This window comes from Leopardus geoffroyi, chromosome C3 (genome assembly GCF_018350155.1).
Source record: "Leopardus geoffroyi isolate Oge1 chromosome C3, O.geoffroyi_Oge1_pat1.0, whole genome shotgun sequence".
Lineage (NCBI taxonomy): Eukaryota > Metazoa > Chordata > Mammalia > Carnivora > Felidae > Leopardus > Leopardus geoffroyi.
In genome coordinates this window covers 135103242-135126426 of record NC_059338.1, presented here as the reverse complement: position 1 = coordinate 135126426, position 23185 = coordinate 135103242, and the positions used below count along the sequence as shown (strand labels likewise).

Here is a 23185-nt window from a genome sequence, read left to right as displayed (position 1 = left end):
ATGTGCACTTTGAAAGAAGCACCTTCACCATTGGCTTTTTGAGCGGCGCTGTCGCTAGGGAGCGGCGGGCAGGGCGAGCACAGCCCAGGGAGAAGCCCGGGCTGTTTGTTCCTGCAACGGGGAAAGGGGACGCACACAGTCGGGCGCGCGGACACACACGCACGCACACGCACGCTTGCCGCGAGTTCGAGCCCCGCAGCCCCCCACCGCCCGAGGGCGCCCCCGGCGCCGCGCCTGGCGGAGAAGCATCCGCCTCCTGGCTCCTGCTGCTGCTGCTGCCGCCCAGAGGAGAGAGGAATCTGGAACCTCTGCCTCGAATTTCCCCCGGCGCCGCGCGCTGCGGAGAGCGGCGGGGGTGGGCGCCAGGAGGAGAACGCGATGAATGAGTTCTCCCCTCGCCTCAGAGTTGACTGAGTTGGCGGCGCCGCGCCCGGGCTTCCGGCTCTCGGCGCCCCACGCGCTCGCGGCTCCCGGGGCTGCAGCCCACGCCCGCGGCCGGGGCTGTGCCCGCCACGCCGGAGGAGCCGAGGCTCTGGAGCTCCTGTCCCGGCTCCAGTCCGGGGGGAAAAAGGAAGGTTGTCCCCCGGCCCAGGCGCACGGCCGCGCGCTCTCCCGCACTCTCCGCGGCCCCTTCTGTCTCTCCATGGCGTCTCATCAACAATCCCGGATCCAGGCTTACCTGGAGAAGAACAAGATCGGTCCCCTGTTTGAGGTAAGGCGCTGTGGAGGAGGGCGGTCCCGTTTGTATCTGGGGGAAGGGGTTCAGAACACCCGGAGGGAAGGAGGGACCGCGAACAAATGCGCGGGAGGGGTGGCCGTGCGGCCCCAGTTCGCTGGCATTCGCTCTGCCCGGGCCAGGGGGTCCGGGAACGCGGCCGGGCGGGCACCTTGCCGGTTACCTGGGCGCGGACAGGTGAGCTGGAGAGGGCCCAGCGTCAGTCTGGCAGGGGAAGTTTGAGCAGTCTGACTGTCCTGCATCTCTCAGCCTTATGCACAGGACCCGGACAGGCTGAGACCCACAGATGCACACACTTAGACTGTCTTACACGCTCACACTTTCTTCCTGGAATTTACACCGTATTGCATGTTGGATTTTTTTTTTTTTTTTTTTTTTTTTTAATGTTGGCAGTAGTAGAACCCAGAAAGGTGGAAGAGGCGCTTAGCAATGGGGAAGACTATGGTTAACTGGGAGAAAACTGAACTGGTAAGGAGTAGGCTTCGGTAGATGAAGGCGCCTTGAGTGAAATTGTCAAACTGAGACGCTGACATTGATCTGTGGATGAAGGGAGAGTCCTGTGCATTGCAGACCCTACTTGTGTTAGGGTGAGAAAGGGGCGGAGAAAGATTCAGGAAAAGCATACACGTATTTATGAGAGGAGACGTGTAGCTCTGAGCTGCTTTCTCTCGCCATCAAAGAACCGATGACAGAAATACAGGAGGAGAAAGGAAGAGCGGGAGGACAAGAGAAAAAGAACCAGAGACTGAACTGGGCACTGGCAAAGCGTCCCGGCGGTAGCCAGCGCGCTGGGCAGATGCTAGTTCCCGCGGGGAGGAATGCCCAGGGTCCGTTCCCAGCCCGGTCCCACCATCCAGCTGGGCACGGGTGGGAGACGATCGGACGGACGTGGGAGGCTCGAGATCCTCCCTCCCCCACCAAAAGCAGCCGTGGTCACTATTGGCGGTTTACGTGTCCGCGGCGTGGGAGTAAGGCTGTAACGCGGCAGGGGGAAAAGATAGAGAATGGGGTTGTTCCCTAGTACTGAGGAGAAGAGAATAACTGCAGAGAGGGGTGGGGGAAGCGAAATAATGCCCTAGCACAAAAAGGGAGAGGTGGACAGGGATGTGATCAGATAGGTCTTTTCTCTGGGGAGGATGGGTTTCAGATAACCAAGATTTGCAAGATCTCAAGTTTTTCTGCCCAACTTTAAGTTAACGTTGTAGTGTCTTGGGAGCTATGGCTACTGTTTCAACTGAAACTCGTTGTATAGAGTCATGAAGTCCTATAATGCATGTCTTGATTCTTGTTTCTGCCCAAGTGTTAGCAGAGGAAGTCCATGTAGAATTGCTGTTGTTTTATTTTATTCTGATGATTAGAGACCATGCCTAGTTCGATATCTATCTATATAAAAAGCTGAAGCATAATAACACTTTGTGACACAGTGTATTAATTGTGTTAAAAGAAACATGAAATACTTTCACAGTGTTTCTACGCCCCTAGAATATAAAGTATAATTTACCAGGGAGATTAAGTGAGTTGTTTGTTTTAATAGATTTGTTAATTTATTTTAAAATTGCTGAGACTCTCTCCAAATGACAATGATAGAGTTTGGAATATATGTAAACTTTCTACATAATTAGGAAATAAATCCAACTTGATTTTTATCAAGTGCTTATTAAAAAAAAAAAAACTAGCCCTCTAGATGGTTCTGCATTAATGAATTTTAAGTGAAGACGAAATTGTCTCATAAAATCTTAAGACTTCCTCACCAAAAAAAAAAAAAAAAGACAAAATTATATGCTATGTATTTTATTGATTTTTTTTGGGTGACATATTACCTACATCCCTATTAGTTTGGATTGCAGTGGTGAGTAATTTTTAAGGGTTGATATGTACTTTAAACAATTGAAGGGAGAAAACAGCTAAGTTTCTGCTTCTAAAAGCAGGTTTGTATGCAACAATTTTGATCATAACAGAGCTTAGTTTTGAATAGAATTATATATACTTCACAAAATTAGAAAATCTCACTAGCCTGTAGCGTCTGTCTCATGCTAGAGAGAATATAAAATGTATAGTGTTCATCTGGCATTCTCAAAGCCCCCAGGGCTTTGGTCAATGCTTCTCATGAGAACTGCTTCGGGAGATCAAGGAGGAGCCCAGGAACCTGGACTTAGTAAGAAGTGGCACAAATGATTGTTACATATTTAATTTCTGGACCACATTGTAAGAAACGGTGTCATAAGTTAAACTCTTGTGACTCTTAAGTTTTAATATCTGTGCTATGTTGTGATTCTTTTGTGCCCTGGAGTTGGTGGACATAGGCTTACTTTAGTTTTGAAAATATATAAGACCTGAAAATGTGTTCCCTTTACAGATTTTCTAAGTTAGGAATGTTTTAAGAAAACTTACTGGAGTAAAGCACTTTAAAGAGAGCATGGGAATATTGTTTAAAAAAAAAAAAGCAAAGATAACATATACTGGTTGAGAATATTTGTATCTTGTTATTTTTTTAACTATACAGCTTAATTACCTAATTTAGTTACTTAGTTTATTTCTTAACTTAGTTTATTTGCTTATTTCTAAATTTTATCATTTGAGAAGTTTATAAAGCTATATACAATATGGTATTGTGAAACTATGTTAGATGAAAATTAATCTTGTTTCCACATGATTGAAGGGTCTAAATTTATATTGTCTTTAAGTATGATTTAACATGCTTAGAGGCATTACAAAACCATGTCTAGAAATCATTGCATTAGAGCTGGGTAATGATATTTTAATTAAATAATATAAAGAGGTAAAGTGAATATGGTAATAATGACATATTGCACAAACTCTTGAAATTTTTAATACTTTTAGTATTCTCATTGGCTTATTCAGGATAGGCTAGTATCCTGATAGCCTAGGCATCAATCTATGAGGAATGCTTGATATCGCTTCAATAAATTAGCACTAGAATTCTATTAATAAAGATTTCCACATGTAACTCCTTACTTAACTGGCAAGATATGAAATGGTTTGACTTTCACCAAAGTATGGTATTTTGTAGCACACATATGCAAGATTCATGGCGCAAACACAAGACTTACCTCAACCAACCGCTTAATAGTTAGAGCTTGACAGTTAAAACTTTTGAAATTGAATAATCAACTGGCATATATCTGCTTTTTGGGATCAAGTGATCTACTTTGTCTATGTTGTAAGTAGTTAAACTTCATTCCCAAGAAATTGTGTATGTGGAACATCACAGTAAATTCTTTATTTTCAACAGAGAGAAGTTTATACTTTTAAGTTTCTCCCATTTCCATGAAATAAACAGAATAATTATTTGAATATTATTGGTTGCAAGGGTGCTCAGGCAGTCATATATCTTGGTTTAGGACTGATTATGCTTACAAGAGAGTGAAATCCTAAACTATTAAAACTCAGGATAATGGGGTCCCCATTAAATCTTCATAGAATATTTAAATCTCTGTGTATTGAAGATGTGGCAAACCAAATTCACTACATTTTTTTCAAATGTGGTCTGACCCACTCCAAGTAGAATGGAACCACTTTATCACCTCCTCTGTTTAGTTCAAAGTACCTCTACTCACATGGGCTAAATTTGTGTTAACTGACTTGACATATATGTTATGAAGTGGACTCTTATCAAATGTGTGGTCAACCATCAGCTTGCATCATTCATACAGTTACTACTGCGCAACTTGTTTTTTTCTGATACCCCTGCCCTACATATTCCAGCCATGTCTGCAACCTTGAACTCAAGTTGGCCTGGAGATTATTAGGTAGTGGCCTGGTAGGATCAGGAGATTTGTTATATATAAGGTAGAGGACTGTTGAGAGAATAAGTAAATATATTGAAAATAATGCAGTCCAGTTTTCTTGCTGATAGAGACGGGATTCACAAATACAAAAAGGAGAAAATGTAGAATGCACCCTGCAGTGTTGGATTGAAATTGGAGGTACTGGTGTATCTCATAACTTCAAGAATAGAAATAGATATAAATGTAATAGAAGTAAATATGGATTTGTATGTAGTAACATATACATAAGTATATATGCCTACATTTATTTACTTACTCTGTCTACTGTGATGGCCTGAAAAATAGCAACATCTCAGTAGCAATGAGCACACCAACTGACAGATTTTGAGTTCTAAATGCCATTCTCCATCAAGTGGAACCAGATATCCTTGGAGAAATGGTTGATCCTAGGCTTGAGTCTGGGAAAGCACAAGATAAACCTGGACCATCTTATGCCAGGGAAAAAGGAAGTGGTCAAAGAATTATAGGAACATGTCAAAAGCTTGAAGAGACTCCTGTTAACTAAATCTGGGGCAATTTGAGATTCAAAGTATGATAGTAACAGATTATCATACTATAAAATAGGAGTATTTTATTCCACTACAATATATTGGGATACATGAATGTATCTAATTTATGGGGAGAAGATAAAGCTTTACTTTATAGTAGAAAGCCAATTAATAAGAGTAGAAGTGGTGATGGAATTAGAGAATTACTACTTGGCAACCACTGAGCAATAATTGAGGCAATAAACATTAATTGTTGCTAAAAACTAATGGGTGAAAGTTGGAGGAGGAATAAGATGTTTACCTAATGTCTAGTATCTTTCCACAAAGTAGTTGTTAATTACAAAGGGAAAAGTAACTTTGTAGTGAAGAAACCAGGCAGACTGAACTTTACTCAAGTGATGGGACAAATCAATATTGTGTGCTCCTGATAGTATGCAGCTAAAACAACTTTAATTCTTTAATATTTATGCCAATTACACATGACCTGAGCTGAATAATGAGAAAATATCTGATAATTTTGATAGGGAAATTCTGATTTTCTGATGTGTTCAATAATGTATAAAGTCATGACAGTCAAGGAAAGTCTCAAACTGATGGGACAATGCAACTAAGTGCAAAAATATGGTCCTAGAACTGATATGTTCACTAGGAAGGATATTATTAGGAAAGTTTTGCAAAACTTGAATGGGGTCTCTAGGTAAAGTATATATGGAGTTATTTCTGCTCTTCATATACTTTTTCTGTAAGTTAAAGTTATTTTAAAATTAAAAAATATTAAAAATAAGAAAGACCATCTAGGAAATAAGTATTTACAAGTAGTTCACCCATTGGATATTTTTTTAAACATTAAATTATGTGAACTTAGTTAAGAATTGTATCTGTGACTTACAGATACAATTGAAATCAGTAAGTATTAAGCTATAGTTTTGAGTAAAGCTATACTTACAGTCATGGTCAACTAAGCATATGCATTTTCCTCTTCTCCCTCCAAACTTTTATTGAAATATCAACAAAAATGTTAAAAAATAAATACATAAGAGTGCTGGAACACAAGGAAAGGTGCTGAGGCAGAGAGACTGTTTCTCCCATATGAACAGAATTTCTTTATTGTGAATGGTGGTATATCCTTTGCACCTATCTATGGTCAAGTGACATAGAGTCAATTATAAGTAGCGGAAATGTTATTTGGAATTCCCTGGAAGGTGCCTTAAAATAGTTGGATTCAGTTTGGACATGTTCCTCATATGCCTTCCTTCCTTATTGTTGTCTAGAATGCCTCTTTGTTCATTCTTCCTTTGTACCCTTCTTTATTCTCTCCACTTCCCCAGGCAACTACTTGTTTCCTTTCTGTTACCTTGGAATAGTTTTCCTTTTCTAGGGTTTTGTATAAATGGAATCCTATGCTATGCATGCTTTTTTTCTGTATATCTTCTTTCACTCAATATAACTATTTTACAATTCATCCATCTTGTGTCATGTATCAGTAATTTATTTCTTTTAGTTTCTGAATAGTATTCTATACGGATGTATGCATTTGTTTCTCTGGGGTAAATACCTGGAATAAATTGGCTGGATCATATGGTAGGTGTATGTTTAACTTTTTAAGACATTAGCCACTAGTTTTGAAAAGTGTATGTACAATTTTACATTCCAACCAACATTGTATGAGGATTCCAATTGTTCCACGTTCTCGCCAAAACTTGGTGTTGTCTGTCTTTGTAATAATAGCCATTCTAATAGGTTTGTGTGATATCTCATTTAGTTTTAATTTATATTTACATTATGGCCCCACTCTTACCCCTATATTCTGAGACCAGTGTCAGTGGAGATCATGTGGGAAGCATGGCTTCTCTCACCCCTGGCAGTAATGAGGCATTTCTTTCCCTCCCCACCTGGGTCAGGTCAGGGGAGGCCTAGAAAAAGAGTCAGGACTTTCAACATTGCTGAGTGGTAATGAGGCCATTCCTGCCATGAAATCCATGCCAAGATACATTATAGTTAAACTTCTGGGGAAAAAAAAAGTCAAGATATATCTTGAAAGGAGCAAGAGAAATGAAATACCATACCTATACAGGGAAAACAATTTGAATAGCAGCAGATTCTCATCAAACCTATGAATGTCAGGAAGAAGTGGCACAATATTTTTCAAATGCTGAAAGAAATAATCTAGAGTTTTATAGTCAGAGAAAATATCCTTTAGAAATGAAGGGGAAACCAAGAGAATTTGTTACCAATGGGTCTACTCTAAAAGTTTGGCTAAAGGAAGTTCTCTAAACAGAGAGGAATTGATAAAAGAAAAAAAAAACTTTAGAACATTAGGAAAGAAGAAACAACATGGAAAGAGAAAAAAATATGACTAAATATAATACATTTTCCTTCTCCTTTTGAGTTTCCTAAATTATGTTTGATGGTTGAAGCAAAAATTATGGCAGTGTCAGATGTGGTTCTAAATGTATGTAGAGAAAATATTTGAGAGTCGTATTATGAGCAGGAAAGAGTAAAGGGGAGAAAAGGAGGTAAGGTTTCTATAGTTCACTTAAACTGGTAAAACAACAACACCTATTGATAAGTTGTGCATTTTTAATGTCATACCTAGAGCAACCACTAAAAAAGCTGTACAAAAAGATGCCCTCAAAAACTCTGGTAGTTTAAAATGGAGTTCTCGGGGCACCAGGCTGGCTTAGTCAGTTGAGTGTCTATCTGACTCTTGATTTTGGCTCAGGTCATGATCTCACAGTTCATGAGTTTGAGTCCCACATCGGCCTCCACACCCTCTCAAAATAAATAAATAAACTTAAAAAATAAATAAAATGGAGTTCTAAAAAATGTTCATATAACTCAGAGGAGTAGGAAAAAGAAAAACAAAGCAAAGAACAAATAGAAAACAAAAAAAATAACATGGCAAACTTTAGTCATAATATGTCAATAATTAAATTAAATGCAAATGGTCTAAATATACCAGTTAAAAGACAGAGATTGTCAGAGTAGATTAAAAAAATATGACCCAACCAGTAGGCAGTATCTAAGAAACTCACTTCAAATACAAAGAAATAAGCAGGCTAGAAGTAAAGAATAGAAAAAAAAATATGATTCAAACATCCAAAGAAAGGAGGAGTGGATCTTTTAATGTCAGATAAAGTAGACTTCAGAGGATAGAAAATTACTAGAGACAGGAACTGCCATTATGCAGTAATATAAGGGTAAACCTACCGAGAAAAATAGCAGTCAACAGCAGAGCTGCAAAGTGTTTGAAGTGGAAACTGACAGACTTAAGCAGAGAAGTAGAGAAATCTACAACTATAGTTAGGAAATTCAAAACCCTTCTCTTGACAATTGGAAGAAAAACTATACAGAAAATCAGGAATGCTATAGAGGAACAAATGCACATCAAAGGATATAGTCGACATTTGTAGACCACTCAATGCAACAACTGCAGAATACATATTTTTTTTTCAAGTGACACGGAATGTATACAAAGGCAGACCATTCCCTGAGCCACAGAACAAACCTCAGCTGAAATCATATAACAGGTTTTCTCCATTACAATGGAATAAAACTAGAAACCGGTAACAGAAAGAAAACAGGAAAATTTCTAAAACGCTGTGAAAATATACAGCATACTTCTACGTTTTATTTATTTTTTGGGGGGACAGAGAGAGACAGAGCATGAACGGGGGAGGGGCAGAGAGAGAGGGAGACACAGAATCGGAAACAGGCTCCAGGCTCTGAGCCATCAGCCCAGAGCCTGACGCGGGGCTCGAACTCCCGGACCGCGAGATCGTGACCTGGCTGAAGTCGGACGCTTAACCGACTGTGCCACCCAGGCGCCCCAGAATACTTCTAAATAATCTACTGGTCAAAGAAGAAATCTCAGGGAAATAAAAATCCATCAAACAATGGAAAGGAAGGTATATCACAATTTGTGGAACACAGCTCAAGCAATGCTGAGAGAGAATTTTATAGGGTAACATGCATACATTAAAAAAGTGGACTGATGTGATTGGTTAGAATAGGGCCCATGCTTTTTATGTCATTCCTCTGTGCCCTTCCAGTCATAGAGGACAATCTGTCCAGCTAGAGAGAGGGCTCTTCTACAGTGAAGGATGTGTGAGTATCAGTAATCCGCTGACAATGGGTGTTTGTCATGTTTTGTATCCAAAGTAGATCTTCAGTTCTTAAAGGTGGGAAACAAATATCTTGCCTCATTCTTTATTGTGCATTCACTATAGTGTTTAGTGGAGCACAGACAATAAAGCACAGACAATAAAGGAGTTGCTATCTGTTGAATTAAACAATACACAAACAAGACTTGTGTATTTTTTTCCTTCTATGGAAAAAAATACATTTAAGTCAACAACCAGCTAGCAAATAGCGTCTTAATATTTATTCCTTTAAGACCTAGAGCAAAATATTCCCCATCACATTAATTAGCCTTTATGTACAGTGAATAACTTTTAATTATGTACTTAACTATCTAATTCACTTTCAGCTATATTTTTTCCTTTTTAATATCTGCTTTCACTAGAGGGCCTGATAAATTAATCCACACCACTGTATAAGGCTTAATGTATACCCCGCCCCCCAGCACATTTGCATTTCAAGGGAGGAAGTTGCATGACACAGTTATATGGGATGAAGCAGGTGATCTTGGGAAATAATACGAGCTTAGCAACCATTTATTCTCTGCTTGACCCTGGGCACTTGATGATCTCTGTGAACATTAATGTCCTCATCTGCAAGACAATACCTAAGAGGGATTTTATGAGGACTATATGAGATGAAACAAAGTCTAAAGAACCCAATCCAGTGCCTGGCACTTGGTGGACACCCAATATTTTGACTGCCATCTCATTAGATGCTACTACTTCTCTTTTCAATTAATAGTAATAACTCAGTGACAGACCCTGTGGAGAGATGCTTTTGAAGGATGGCCTTCTAGTATCCTGAAATTAGAACTAATTCAAAGTGTGGAAAAAACAACAAAGTAAACATCTGCTTTTTAAGGTTGTAGCTCTGATATCTCTGAAAAAGCACTGTGGCACAGTTAGAAAGGAGAGTAGTCCAGTGTGTGTGTGTGTGTGTGTGTGTGTGTGTGTGTGTGTGTTCTTTGTTCAGCGGTGGGAGAAAGGGAGGTCTTGCTTGTTGCTGTATCACAAAAGTATACTTTACTTTGGCTAAATTTGGAGACATTATACATAATTAGAAAACAATCCAGAATATATCTTATTGTCTCAGAGAGGCAACCTGGATCACTCCCAACTAAAATAGCACACACAGATCCAATGTCCCTGTCACTCTCTGTAGCATGATTTTTTTTATATCCCTTATTGTATTTGATATTGTTTTGTTGGACTTATTCCTTTGATTTCAGTTTATATTCTTTTTATTCCACTAGAGTATAAATTTCTTATAGGAAGATATTTTGGCAGTCTTTTTAACTGTATCTTCCTGCCTAGAAAATGTCTGGTATGTAAATGGTGTTCTACTAAATAGTTGTCAAGTACATTTATGAATGAAAAAAATCAGGATCAACCTATCAAATTTGAAAAGTGTGGTTTGGGTATGAATAATCATTTGCCACTAGGAGTCTGGGAATATCTCAGCAGTTTATGAGAGATTTCACTTTCTTTAAAATTCATTATGACTTTGTTATCTTTTCAACAGCTATTAAGTTCTTTGGCACATGATGTTTGGAATGTCATTTACATTCATTTGGTACATATTTATTGGGTGCTGTATTATGTATTAAGAAATATAAATTGAAATAAAATATTTCCTGTCCTCAAAAACTCCTGCATATTTAGAAAAGACTGATAATACTTGGGGCACTCTCAAATATTATATTCTGGTAAATTTTACAGAAGCCTACCTTGGTTTTCTGTTTATATGTTTGGTACGTTTTCATACATAGCAATACATTCCATTAATAGACTAATAGAAGTAAGAAATTAATATTTGAAGTTCAGATTTAGAGATTGGTTTCCAATAAATTTGCCATAGAATCAAGTATGTAAATTGAATAAGGTAAAGGGTAGATTTGTTAGTTTCTGTTGTTTTTGCTCCTGGGAGTTCTTAGCACCAGTAAGACATCTAAACATGAATTATTAAAAATACCTAAATGATCTGATTGTTGAGTAATGTTCTACATGAAACACACTGACAGTTTTCAGTAGTAAGTTGTTCCTTTAACGTAAAAGAGAGAACATTCTTTTTGAAGTATAGCCTGGAGTGTAAAGGGGTATATAACTCCTGCTCTTTCTTCGCTTTTGAACGTATTGATCTGAAATCAAAAAGTGACAAGCTATATTGAATTGAGAACACATTTGATTTGTCTGCACATTGACATAATATATCTATTTGTGTGAAGTGAACTATATTGTATTAAGATTTATTGTAGCTGTATATTTCTGAGATATTATTTTTATTTTAATGCTATTTTACTCCTAGGATTCTCTCCAGAGGATCTGGTATTGTTTTGTTGATTTCATTTTTTCTTGTTATGTTTTTTATTTACGATATATAATTATTTTAGCATTATATAAAATGGTGATTAAAACCAGCTACAGTTTATTATGCACGGAATATTATTCTATTCTGTATAAAAATATTTATTGAAACATTTCTTATTATCTTTCCTCTTAGTGATATAACAATGATATGAAAAACACTCTTAAAATATACAGATGACAAATACTCTGCTATGTGGAACCTTAAAGTCTTAGTTTTCCAGAATTTTAAAAATCTAACCCTTTCTTTATATTCAGGTAAGACATTGAGGTCTGTGTACAATTAGCAACACGTCACTGCCATAGTCTATGAATGGATAGGGAATCCAAGACAGAGGGCAGTGTCACTACTTTATCAATAGTTCAATCTTGAGAAATCATAGTGAAGAATTCATGCAGGTCATGTACATCAAGTTCTTAAGTTATTAACAAGTATAGTTTTGGATAAAATTAGTTGAACAGTGACTTGGGTGCCCATTCAGCTTTAGGGTGACCCACTAAAGAATTACTTTCACTGAGCTGTGCAGTGAGTGATTTAAGAAGCCTTTATTGAGAGTCATTATAAGAATCAGACCATGAAAATACAGTTTTGCCATCTATTAAAGGATGTTGTGGAGGGGCATATTCATTGCATTAGACAGCATCCTCTTATGAGAACTACTGTTCTCTTTTATAATGTCAAAAATAGGTTATGAAACTCACACCTTCAGAATGGCTAAAATAAAAAACACAAGAAACAACAAATGTTGTCAAGGATGCCAAGAAAAAGGAACCCTCGTGCACTGTTGGTGGGAATGCAGACTAGCTCAGCCATGTGGAAAACGGTAATTTTTTTAATCTCAAAAAATTAAAAATAGAATTACCGTATGATCCAATAGTTCCACGACTGGGTATTTACCCAAAGAATATGAAAATACTAATTTGAAAGGATATAAATACCACTATGTTTGTTGCAGAATTCTTTACAGTAGTCAAATTAAGGAATCTGCCCAAGATGAATGGATTAAAAAAGGTGATATATATATATATATATATATATATATACATATATATATATATATGTATATATATATATAAAATGGAATATTACTTAGCCATAAAAAGAATGAAAGCTCGCCATTCGGAACAACATGGATGAATCTAGAGAGTATTATACTAAGTGAAATAAGTCAGTCAGAGAAAGACAAATACCAGATGATGTCATTCATATGCGGAATTTAGGAAGCAAGGCAAACAAGCAAAAAAGAGACAAACCAAAAGGTAGACTCAAGTATTGAGAACAAACAAATGGTTACCAGAGGGGAGATGGGTGAGGGGATAGGTGAAATAGGTGAAGAGGGTTAAGAGTACACTTATCATGATAAGCACTGAGTAACATATACAATTGTTGAATCACTATATCATACACCTGAAACTAATGTAACACTGGATGTTAACTATACTGGAATTAAATAAAAGATAAAATAAAAAATAAAGAAAAACAGTCATATGAATATTTTGTGTTGTGTAATTCATAGCACTCCTTTCCTTTTTTTCTTTGTATAGGCTTCTGGAAAACTCGTGGTAGCCAGAATGTAGGTCATTATCATGAACATTTTTTTTTTATTGAAATATAATTAACATACAGAGTTATAGTAGTTTCAGGTATGCAATATGATTCAACAATTCTATGCATGTCTCAGTGCTCATGAAGGTAAGTGTACTCTTAATATCTTTTATCTCTTTCACTCCTCCCCCTATCCACTTCCTCTCTGGCAACTACTAGTTTGTCCTCTGTATTTAAGAATCTGGTTTTTTGTTTGTCTCTTTTTACTTTATTTATTTATTTTGTTTCTAAAATTCCACACATGAGTGAAGTCATATGGTATTTGTCTTTCTTTGACTGAGTTATTTTGCTTAGCCTTACAACCTTTAGATCCATTTACATTGTTGCAAATGGCAAGATTTCATCCTTTTTTTTAATGGCTGAGCAATGTTCCATTGTATATATACCACATCTTCCTTATCCATTCATCTATGGAGAGATACTTGGGTTGCTTCCATAATCATGGCTATTGTAAATAATGCTGCAGTAAATATTGGGGTGCATATATCTTTTTGGATTAGTGTTTTTGGTTTCTTTGGGTAAATACCCAGTAATGGAATTACTGGGTCATAGGTAATTCTATTTGTAATTTTTTGAGAAACCTCCATAGTGTTTTCCACAGTGGCCACACCAGTTTGTATTCCCACCAGTAGCACATGAAGATTCCTTTCTCGTGAGCATTTATATCTCCCTTCTTTTCCCCACATTGTCTTCACTTGTTTTACTTTATGTTTCCCTCTACTTTTTATTTATGCTATTTGATCATAATCTATACTTCTTTGGAAAATACTTTAACTTCCTTCTGAAATAAGGATGAATATAAATATGTTACATAAATCATAGAATGACCTAATCTTGGTCCAGATAATTTGGGCATATCTGATAGGATGTATTGAATCATCTGTTTCCTGTTGTTACATGTTATAGATGGCTTTCTTTCTAGAAATATTTATTTGGCTCATTCTGGATGTTTAGTGAGAATATGTTTGCAGGATTAGCCTCCCAGGGTTAGCCTTTTGAGTAGCAGAGATGAAGCTGCCTTAAAAGGCAAGCTTTGAGACTCAGGGCTTTTACACAATGTTTTCTCTGCTTAAAGGTTTTCCTTCACATGCCTCACATGGCCAGCTCCTCCTACTGTTCAGATCTCAGGTTTAAACATACTGTCAGAGAGGCCCTCACAGACCACTCAATCTCAGCAGCTTCCCATCAGCCCCTATCACACCACGTTGTTTTATTTCCACACGGCACTCATCAGGTGTGGCCTTTTCTCATTTATTTATTTAGAGATTGGTTCACTCTCTTAAATTAAGCTCCACAAGGAAAGTATCTAATTTGCCAACCTTGTTCTCTGCCATGTCTTCACAATGCACAGTAAGCCCATTTCCTGCAATCAGGTATTCATTCTCATTCTTCTTACCAAATATTCCTTAAAAAAGGTTAAATAAGCTTTGCTCTAGATAGGGTATTATATGGAACCATTAAAAATGTAGAAAATATGAATTCAAGATTGTATGTGTATGTAACTATGTAACATATGCAAAAAGATAAGAATGGATAAGAATGGTCTATAGCTTTTATATGAAGTGCTCAGTGGAGGGGCTGTTTTTGCTCCCACAACCATTCTGATTTTCCAAGTTCTCTGTATTACTGTGCTATTGCTTTTAGTATTAAGTCATTTGTTTTAGATCATTTCATCTCCTTGAGGCCCCTACTAACTCCCATATGTGTACTATATTTGCATATTAGTACTGGATTTCTTGTAAACTAAAACCCTAATGGGGCCTATTGGCAGAGGTTGAAGGAAAACCCCTCATTCAGGAGACAAATCAAAAATGATGGTTATGACAAGCTAGAAGCAGGTGTCATGCAAATGAGCACCAGGTGATTAGAAATGGTGCCAGGTGGGCAAGTGGAAAGGCATAAGTCAACATTTTCAAATATAACCTGACTATCATGTTTTACCCACCCCTTTCTTTTTTTTAAACCCTTTTTAAAGAATTGAAAAAACATTGAGAAGTGTGGACACACAACACACATGTGCGTGTGCGCGCACACACACACACACACACACACACACACACACTGTTTCTCTACTCATTGTGGCCATGCTTCTTAAACAAGAGTATGTATTCATTATGACAAATGCTAATAACTGTGAATGATATTCAAGGTTCATGTACATTTTAAAGATAAACTTTAGAGAATTTTCATGCTTGTACTTTGTCACTTTTAGCTCTGTGTTCATCCATCCAGGAGGATGAATTCACAGTCCAGGGTCATTAAAGATGCAAGAGTTTTGGAACATTGAATTATGAGATGAATTCCAAACTGGGGTGGCATTCAGGGTCCTCCAAAATCTACTTAACCATACTTCTCATTTTCCCCACACACTGCCTTCAGTGTGAGCAAGGTACTTTGGACAAAGTACATACTGGGATATGTATGTATCCCAGTACATATAATATCAAGTCTTTGCTTGATATTCTTTCTACATGGAATATTTTCTCTGTTTGCTATAATGTCTTAGATGGGGTTCCTTGGGAGACAGACTCTGAGGTGGAGATTTCCATGCAGAGGGTTAATTGTGGTGTGCTTATGGGAGCAGCACCTTGAAGGGAGTGAAGGAAGTGGGTTTGAGTGGAGGAACAAAGTGAACTGTGAAGTAGTTATAATAGAACTCTCAGACGATCACAGGGAGAGCCCTGCAAGTGCAGAGGTCCTTAAAGGCTGTTCCTTTGCACTTTAGTGATTAGAAGCAAGCTTCCTCCAAAGAATGTGACCTTGGATGAGGCAGCTGCCTTCCTGGAAGGACGAATCTGGACAAGACCTTAGGTGAGAGCCTCTAACAGCCAACACTCCTGGCAGCTGGCAGAATGAGCTTTTGTTTCTGAAGAAAGGATCTGGGCACATACCCCAGAATCTACATTTTCCTGTTTGAGTATCAACCACTCATTAAGGGATAGTTCATGTTTTGTTTCTTTAATTAAATATTTTTGACTTCTCTAGCTACCCTAGATTTTCTGTTTCTGTGGACTATTGCACTTAGGGGCTGTGCCACTCACTTTTGTGGTTAACCACAACGTTACTTAACTACTTTCTTCGTTATGGTTTGCTTTTCTAACTATACTGTTGGCTTATTTTTTTTCTTAATGTTCCTCCTAAGTATCTAATTTGTAGTATATGCATCATAAGAATTTAATTAAATACTTGTTGAATGAGTAAATGCATAAAAACAGCATGGCTTGCAGAAACACAAGATAATCTTTGCTTTATCACAAAATAGGCTAAACCTTTTCACTACTTCTAAGCTTCATAAATGAAAAATATGCAGAAGATTAAAAGATAATCCACAAAGGAAAAGGAATTAATATCTCTATAGTCTATTACAGGAGTCAGTGGATCCCCTTTTGTGTGTGTGTGTGTGTGTGTGTGTGTGTGTAAGATGGATCAATTTGGATTTTCTGTTGTTTGTCAGAAAAGAGCCTTTAAGTTATCCATGTGGTTAAAAATATTGTGATTTGTAGGGTGCTTGGGTGGCTCAGTTGGTTAAGCATTCAACTTCAGCTCAGGTCATGACTCATGGTTCATGGGTTTGAGCCCCACATCGGGCTGTGTGCTGACAGTGTGGAGCCTACTTAGGATTCTCTCTCCCTCTCTCCCTCCCTCCCTCTCTCTCAAAATAAATAAACTTAAAAAATATTGTGATTTGTGGAAAGTAAAAACGTAATTATGTGACTCCATTCAATCTGTGCGAGCCTAAGAAAGATTTAGCTAAAATAAATGGCAAACTTTTTTGTGTGTTTAATTGATTGCCTTCTCTCTCACATGGGGTATACATCTGGGATTCTTAGATGGATGGTTTTTTTCTTGATGGCTCATTTTGACCAAATAATCAAGGTTTTTCATAAAAATTGTATAGTTTGTAGGAATTAAGTCTGATTTTGAAGTTTTTTTTTTGTTAATACCAAGATCTTATTAAGTATGCAGCAGAGTTTTCATTTGTGAAAAATTAAGATAGAAAAATTGGTCATTTTAATCTTCTCTGGACCAGTTAAGATGCAATAGAGTCTATACGTATTAGTTTACTTTCTACTGTATTTTAATATACTTAAAATGTGATTTTTGGAGGGTCATCTAGCTCAATGAAGTCCTCCTCCCAAAAGGTTTCAAATGCCACCTTACTCTATGAAAATGAGGACGTTTTACCCCAGATTATTCTGAGATTGGACCAGAAAGTAGATTTAATTATGATGAAAGGAAATTTATCATTTTGATTTTAAATGTGTGTTGAGAACCATGCTAAATTATCCTAGTTTATTTTTACTTAGCCCTAAATTATTTTGAATTTTTCCATGTAAAGAGCCATATTGTTTGTGAAAAGCACAGTGTTGTTTCTTTCTTTCCAGCTATTATAGCTTTTATTTCCTTTTTTAAAAAATCATATGATGATATGATGGCTATTATTAGTGAAAAGTAGTAAAAATGACAGTTTTGTTTCTTTTCAGTGTCAATAGCCTTTATGTCTTTTTTGAGGAGAGGAGGGACTTTACTCTTTTGGCTAAGAATTCTAATACAATGTTGAAAAGAAATGGTAATACTTTGCACTTTTTTGAGTGGGTTCTGATTTTAAGAGGAATGATCATTGCAACATTAGTAGAGTTTAAATAAATGGATAACTTATAAAGTTAAAAAAATTCCCTTCTCTTAATAGTTTGCTAGAACTTTTAAAATTAAAACCTGAGTTCACTTGGAGTGCCTGGCTGGCTCACTTGGAAGAGCATGTGACTCTTGATTTCAGGGTTGTGAGTATAAGCCCCACATTGGGCACAGAGAATACTTTAAAAATATTGACTTCACTTAATATTCAAAGGTCTTATTCATATATTGATATTATCATATGAATTTTCTCCTTTATTCTGTTAATTGGAAGAAGTACATTATTGGATTTTTAAAATGTTAAACCAGTTTTGAATTTCTGGGAGAAATTGATTCTGATCAGTTGCTGGGTTTGGATTGCTAATATGTTATTTAAGACTTTCCTCTTCAAAAAACCTCTCTGACCTCAGCCACAGAAATTTCTTACTTGATGCATCTCCAAAGGCAAGGGAATTAAAAGCAAAAATGAACTATTGGGACCTCATGAAGATAAAAAGCTTCTGCACTGCAGAGGAAGCAATCAACAAAACTAAAAGGCAACCTACAGAATGGGAAAATATATTTACAAATGACATATCGGACAAAGGGCTATCCAAAATCTATAAAGAACTCACCAAACTCCACACCCGAAAAACAAATAATCCAGTGAAATAATTGGCAGAAGACATGAATAGGCACTTCTCTAAAGAAGACATCCAGATGGCCAACAGGCTCATGAAAAGATGCTCAACGTCACGCCTCATCAGGGAAATACAAATCAAAACCACACTGAGATATCACTTCACACCAGTCAGAGTGGCCAAAATGAACACATCAGGAGACTATAGATGTTGGAGAGGATGTGGAGAAACGGGAACCCTCTTGCACTGTTGGTGGGAATGCAAACTGGTGCAGCCACTCTGGAAAACAGTGTGGAGGTTCCTCAAAAAATTAAAAATAGATCTACCCTACGACCCAGCAATAGCACTGCTAGGAATTTACCCAAGGGATACAGGAGTGCTGATGCATAGGGGCCCTTGTACCCCAATGTTTATAGCAGTGCTTTCAATAATAGCCAAATTATGGAAAAAGCCTGAATGTCCATCAACTGATGAACAGATAAAGAAACTGTGACTTATATATACAATGGAATACTAGTTGGTAATGAGAAAGAATGAAATATGGCCTTTTGTAGCAACGTGGATAGAACTGGAGAGTGTTATGCTAAGTGAAATAAGTCATACAGAGAAAGAGAGATACCATATGTTTTCACTCTTATGTGGATCCTGAGAAGCTTAACAGAAGACTGTGGGGGAGGGGAAGGGAAGAAAGAAAAAAGAGAGGGAGGGAGCCCAACCATAAGAGACTCTTAAAAACTGAGAGTAAACTGAGGGTTGATGGGAGGGAGGGGAAAGTGGGTGATGGGCATGGAGGAGGGCACCTGTTGGGATGAGCACTGGGTGTTGTATGGAAACAAATTTGACAATAAATTTCATATATATATATATATATATATATATATATATATATATATATATGTATATGACTTTCCTCTTCTACTTTTGGAAGTTTCAGACTTAATTGTATGTGTGGTTTTCCCAGAAATAGTAGGATGCATGATGAGTAATATGTTAACCTTCCTCATGAATAATGCAGTAGCTTTAGAGTGCTTTCCCTCTTGCCACTACTTTTACCAGCATATATGCTGTTGTTCATTATTTCAATTCATTTTTTTAAAATTCCAACCCACAAAATAGACAGATAACAAGTACCTTAATCTTTTATTCACATTTTAAGGTGTTCTTTCACATACTTCTCCCTAGACATCCTTGAAACCAATCTTCCAATTCTGTTATTTTCAAATCTTCTAGCCACACTTTTTATCCACTGCCCATAAATCAGTGAATCCCTATTTCTGGCAATAGATCAGTTACAAGGGTAAGTAAATATTCTTAAAGCTTTAGAGCCTTTCTCTCTTTCTTTCTAGAAGACTTCTTAGTGGACATATAATGCCTTAATAGTCCACTTGATTTTATGCCAGTATGTCATACGGGACCAGGTCTAAAACAGTATCAAGTGTTTTTTGTTTTGTTTTGTTTTGTTCCTTTTTTTCTCCTTAGTCATGCATCACTAATGAACTCCCCATGAGGATGTACATATAGGTTGAGGGAGAGGCAATGTAGCAGAAGCACATATTTAAGGAATCTGAGCTACCTGCATATGTAACTTACTGTGCTCTGGATTTCTGCTGTAAATGTCCAATCTTATGGTGTGGTAATCAGAGAACGCCCAGTTCATAACGGAGAGCTCAGATCTCCTGGCCAATTCATGTCCAATAATCAGGTGTTCCTCTAGGGCCCAGTAATAAACCAAGAAGACTTCTGCTATCTGGAGAAGCACATAGGACTTTACTAAAATTCTCGTGGGACCTGTGCATCTTCTCCTGTGCAGGCTTGCTGGCCACTCAGTGCAGCATCCCACTTGGCCCAAGCACTTGGACTATTACTGGATCTCCTGGATTTAGGATTTAGTGCCAAAACAGCATGCACTACAGCTGGATCTGCAGAAGGGCCTGATGTTGCTCTGGACCCCACTCGATAACAGCAGCCCAGGGGTGCCTCGGTGGCTCAGTTGGTTAAGTGTCCAACTCTTGATTTCTGTCCAGGTCATGACCTCATGGTTCGTGAGTTCAAGCCCTGCATCAGACTTTGCACTGACAGTGCAGAGCCTACTTGAGATTCTCTCTCTCCCCCTCTCTCTCTTCCTCTTCCCCACTTGTACTGTCTCTCTCTCTCTCTCAAAATAAATAAGTCAGTTTTAACAAATCCCGGCAGCCTAATGGGTTATTCAGTGTATTCAGGTATTCAGTATGTTGAGTATATCAAAGGCATGCTCCTTTGTAGTGCTAGGTGGTGTGGGTACAGCAGCTTTGGAGAGGATAATCTTGAAGGATTAATGGGCCCTCAGAGACTTCACCTACTTGGGAAATCCCTAAAATTTCATGAGGCCAGACTCTCCATTGTGGTAACTCAAGCCATGTTTCAGCCTTCCACATCTGGTTTCTTTCTCTTTTTGTATAGATTGAGTTGTATTTTGTAGGCTGCCTGTCTGTTCCACTTCTAGGGACACCATGATTAATTTTGAGGCAATATGAAAGACTACTGCTCGTCAGAACATTTTGCTTATCATTTGGTTTCTGTTGCTCATTATCATAAATATGTCTGTCCTGTCTGTGGAAGTTAAGCAGTGCCACCTGAGTGGCTTCCAGAGAAAGCCATCATCCCAGTTGAAAGCAGAGTCTGTCTTAGTGGCAGGATTTTCTCTGTCTTCCCTGGTGTTTAGAAGACAGCCAACACAGAGTTTTTCAAGGATATTCTCTTGGTCTTCTCCCTGATGTATTTCCTAATTCTTTTTTAAAGATTTTTTAAATGTTTATTTATTTTTGAGGGCTGGGGGGGGGGGGTGGGGAGAGAGCGAGCGCATGAGTAGGGGAGGGGCAGAGAGTGAAGGAGACACAAAATCTGAAGCAGGCTCCAGGCTCTGAGATGTCAGCACAGAGCCTGATACAGGGCTCAAACCCCCAAGCCATGAGATCATGACCTGAGCTGAAGTCAGACGCTTAACCAACTGAGCCACCCAGGTGCGCCTGTATTTCCTAATTCTTTAGTGAAGAGAATGTCCTCATCCCAGTGTAGAGTCAGGGGTGAGTGGATGTGCAGTTTTTACGTGATAAATTTACTGCACTATTCTTATCTTTCTAAGTCTTTGTACTCTTTCCTTTGAATCATTCTATACTGTAGCGTCTCAACCTCGCTGAATTCAGGACTCTTGAGGCCCCATGTCAGTCAACCAACCTAGCAAACTGTTAGAACATGAAAACTAACACTTTACATAAGGAAAGTATAGATTCTCCTGTATCAACCCAGCACAACCCAGTGTTTTATTCCATTTGCTCTGATCTAACATCCTTAGAATTCATTTCTATACATATTTTTGCCAAAATAAATTAGGGAAATCTTACAGAGTGTAAGGTATCTCCTACAGGGTCAACCTTTTTACCTGTCTCCCAGGAAGAAGCTGATAGCTGATTCTGGTTATCAGTCTAAAGGGAAAACAAAGGGGTGGTTGGGTGAGTCTTAATGAGAAACGTATCCCATTGCAAGGCAACTTCCCAGGTGAGGTTACTCAGAGCCCCAAAGAAAGAAAGACTATCTCCTTAACAAAGAAGGACATGATTTCCATAAAATCACCTAGAGCTTTAAGAAATAAGAGATTGTTTTATGGCTGCTGGCCAAGCTTTGTGGTTCTCTGTGAGTTGAGCTGAGAGTAGAGCTCTGAGCTTGCCAATATTTTTTTAAGCTGTCAGTTTAGGCAGATTCCCCCTTAAAGTTATTACTTGTATTCCTTATGCTCACCATTATTACAATAGTGGTCAAGTGTAGCAGCCATTCAGTTGCCCAAGACAAAGCCTTCTCCAAGCAATTTATCACAAACATGCATGTTAATATTTTAAAGTGTGATGTGTCTACATGTCACATATTTTTAGTTTCATAATTCTCACTGGGTTCAAGCATATGACCAAACAAATCATGAAGTTCCATCTCCAAGGATCTTGATCCTTAGTACTGATCAGGAGCAAGTTGGAAAACAGAAGCCACATTTCATATTTCAACAGAGATAATATATTATGGGGAATTGGCAGGATAGGGGTTGGAGGACTGAAAAAACAAATAGGGAGAAGCTGGGGTAACTCAAATTCAGTAATTTCAGGAAGCAGCTATATGGAGAGTCTTGGGAACAGAGGGAAGAAACATAGAACCAGGGGAGCACCATTGTCCAAGGTTGGGAGAAGGTGGATATTCCAGCTGCAGGGGAGAGAGCAAATTCCCCCTTTCTCTAGCTTTTTGTTCTACTCAGTCGCTCAATGGATTGGATGATGGCCATCCACCTTGGTCAGGACAGTCTTCTTTATTGAACCTACTGATTCAAATGGTGATCTCTCCTGGAGACACCCTCATGGACACACTCAGAAATAATGTCTTTTCAGCTATGTGGACATCTCTTAGCCCAGTCAATTTGACACATAAAACTAGTCATCACAGTATTCAATATGGTTTACTTTTGATCCACTGTTCTCCGCTTTAGTGCTCTAGCCAAAATTTCTGAGAGAGCTGGAACTGTCTCATTCCATGTTCTACTTCACTGGTTAATTTACTAGTAGAATTTATTTCCTTTTCTTAAGTCACAATATATTTCATTTATAGCAGCATATGGCCAAAAAATTAAAATATGTTTTTTTCTACATTCATTTTGAAATAAATATGTATTTTGGAGTTTATTTTTTAGTTAGTAGTCTTGGTATATCAGAGAATTAAAATAAATACAGCCACAGACACTAATAACAAAAGCAAAATGATATAACTCTT

General features: G+C 37.9%; 1 protein-coding gene across 1 annotated transcript in view; it reads left to right on the top strand.

The window, feature by feature from the left end:
* Positions 1-226: 226 nt before the first annotated feature.
* Positions 227-23185, top strand: part of CC3H8orf34 (chromosome C3 C8orf34 homolog) — a 405008-nt gene continuing 382049 nt past the window's right edge. Inside the window, 3 exon segments of the mRNA XM_045454994.1 lie at positions 227-520; positions 522-642; positions 645-712. Of these exon segments, the coding sequence (XP_045310950.1) occupies positions 383-520; positions 522-642; positions 645-712 (327 nt within the window). The 5' untranslated portion in view covers positions 227-382.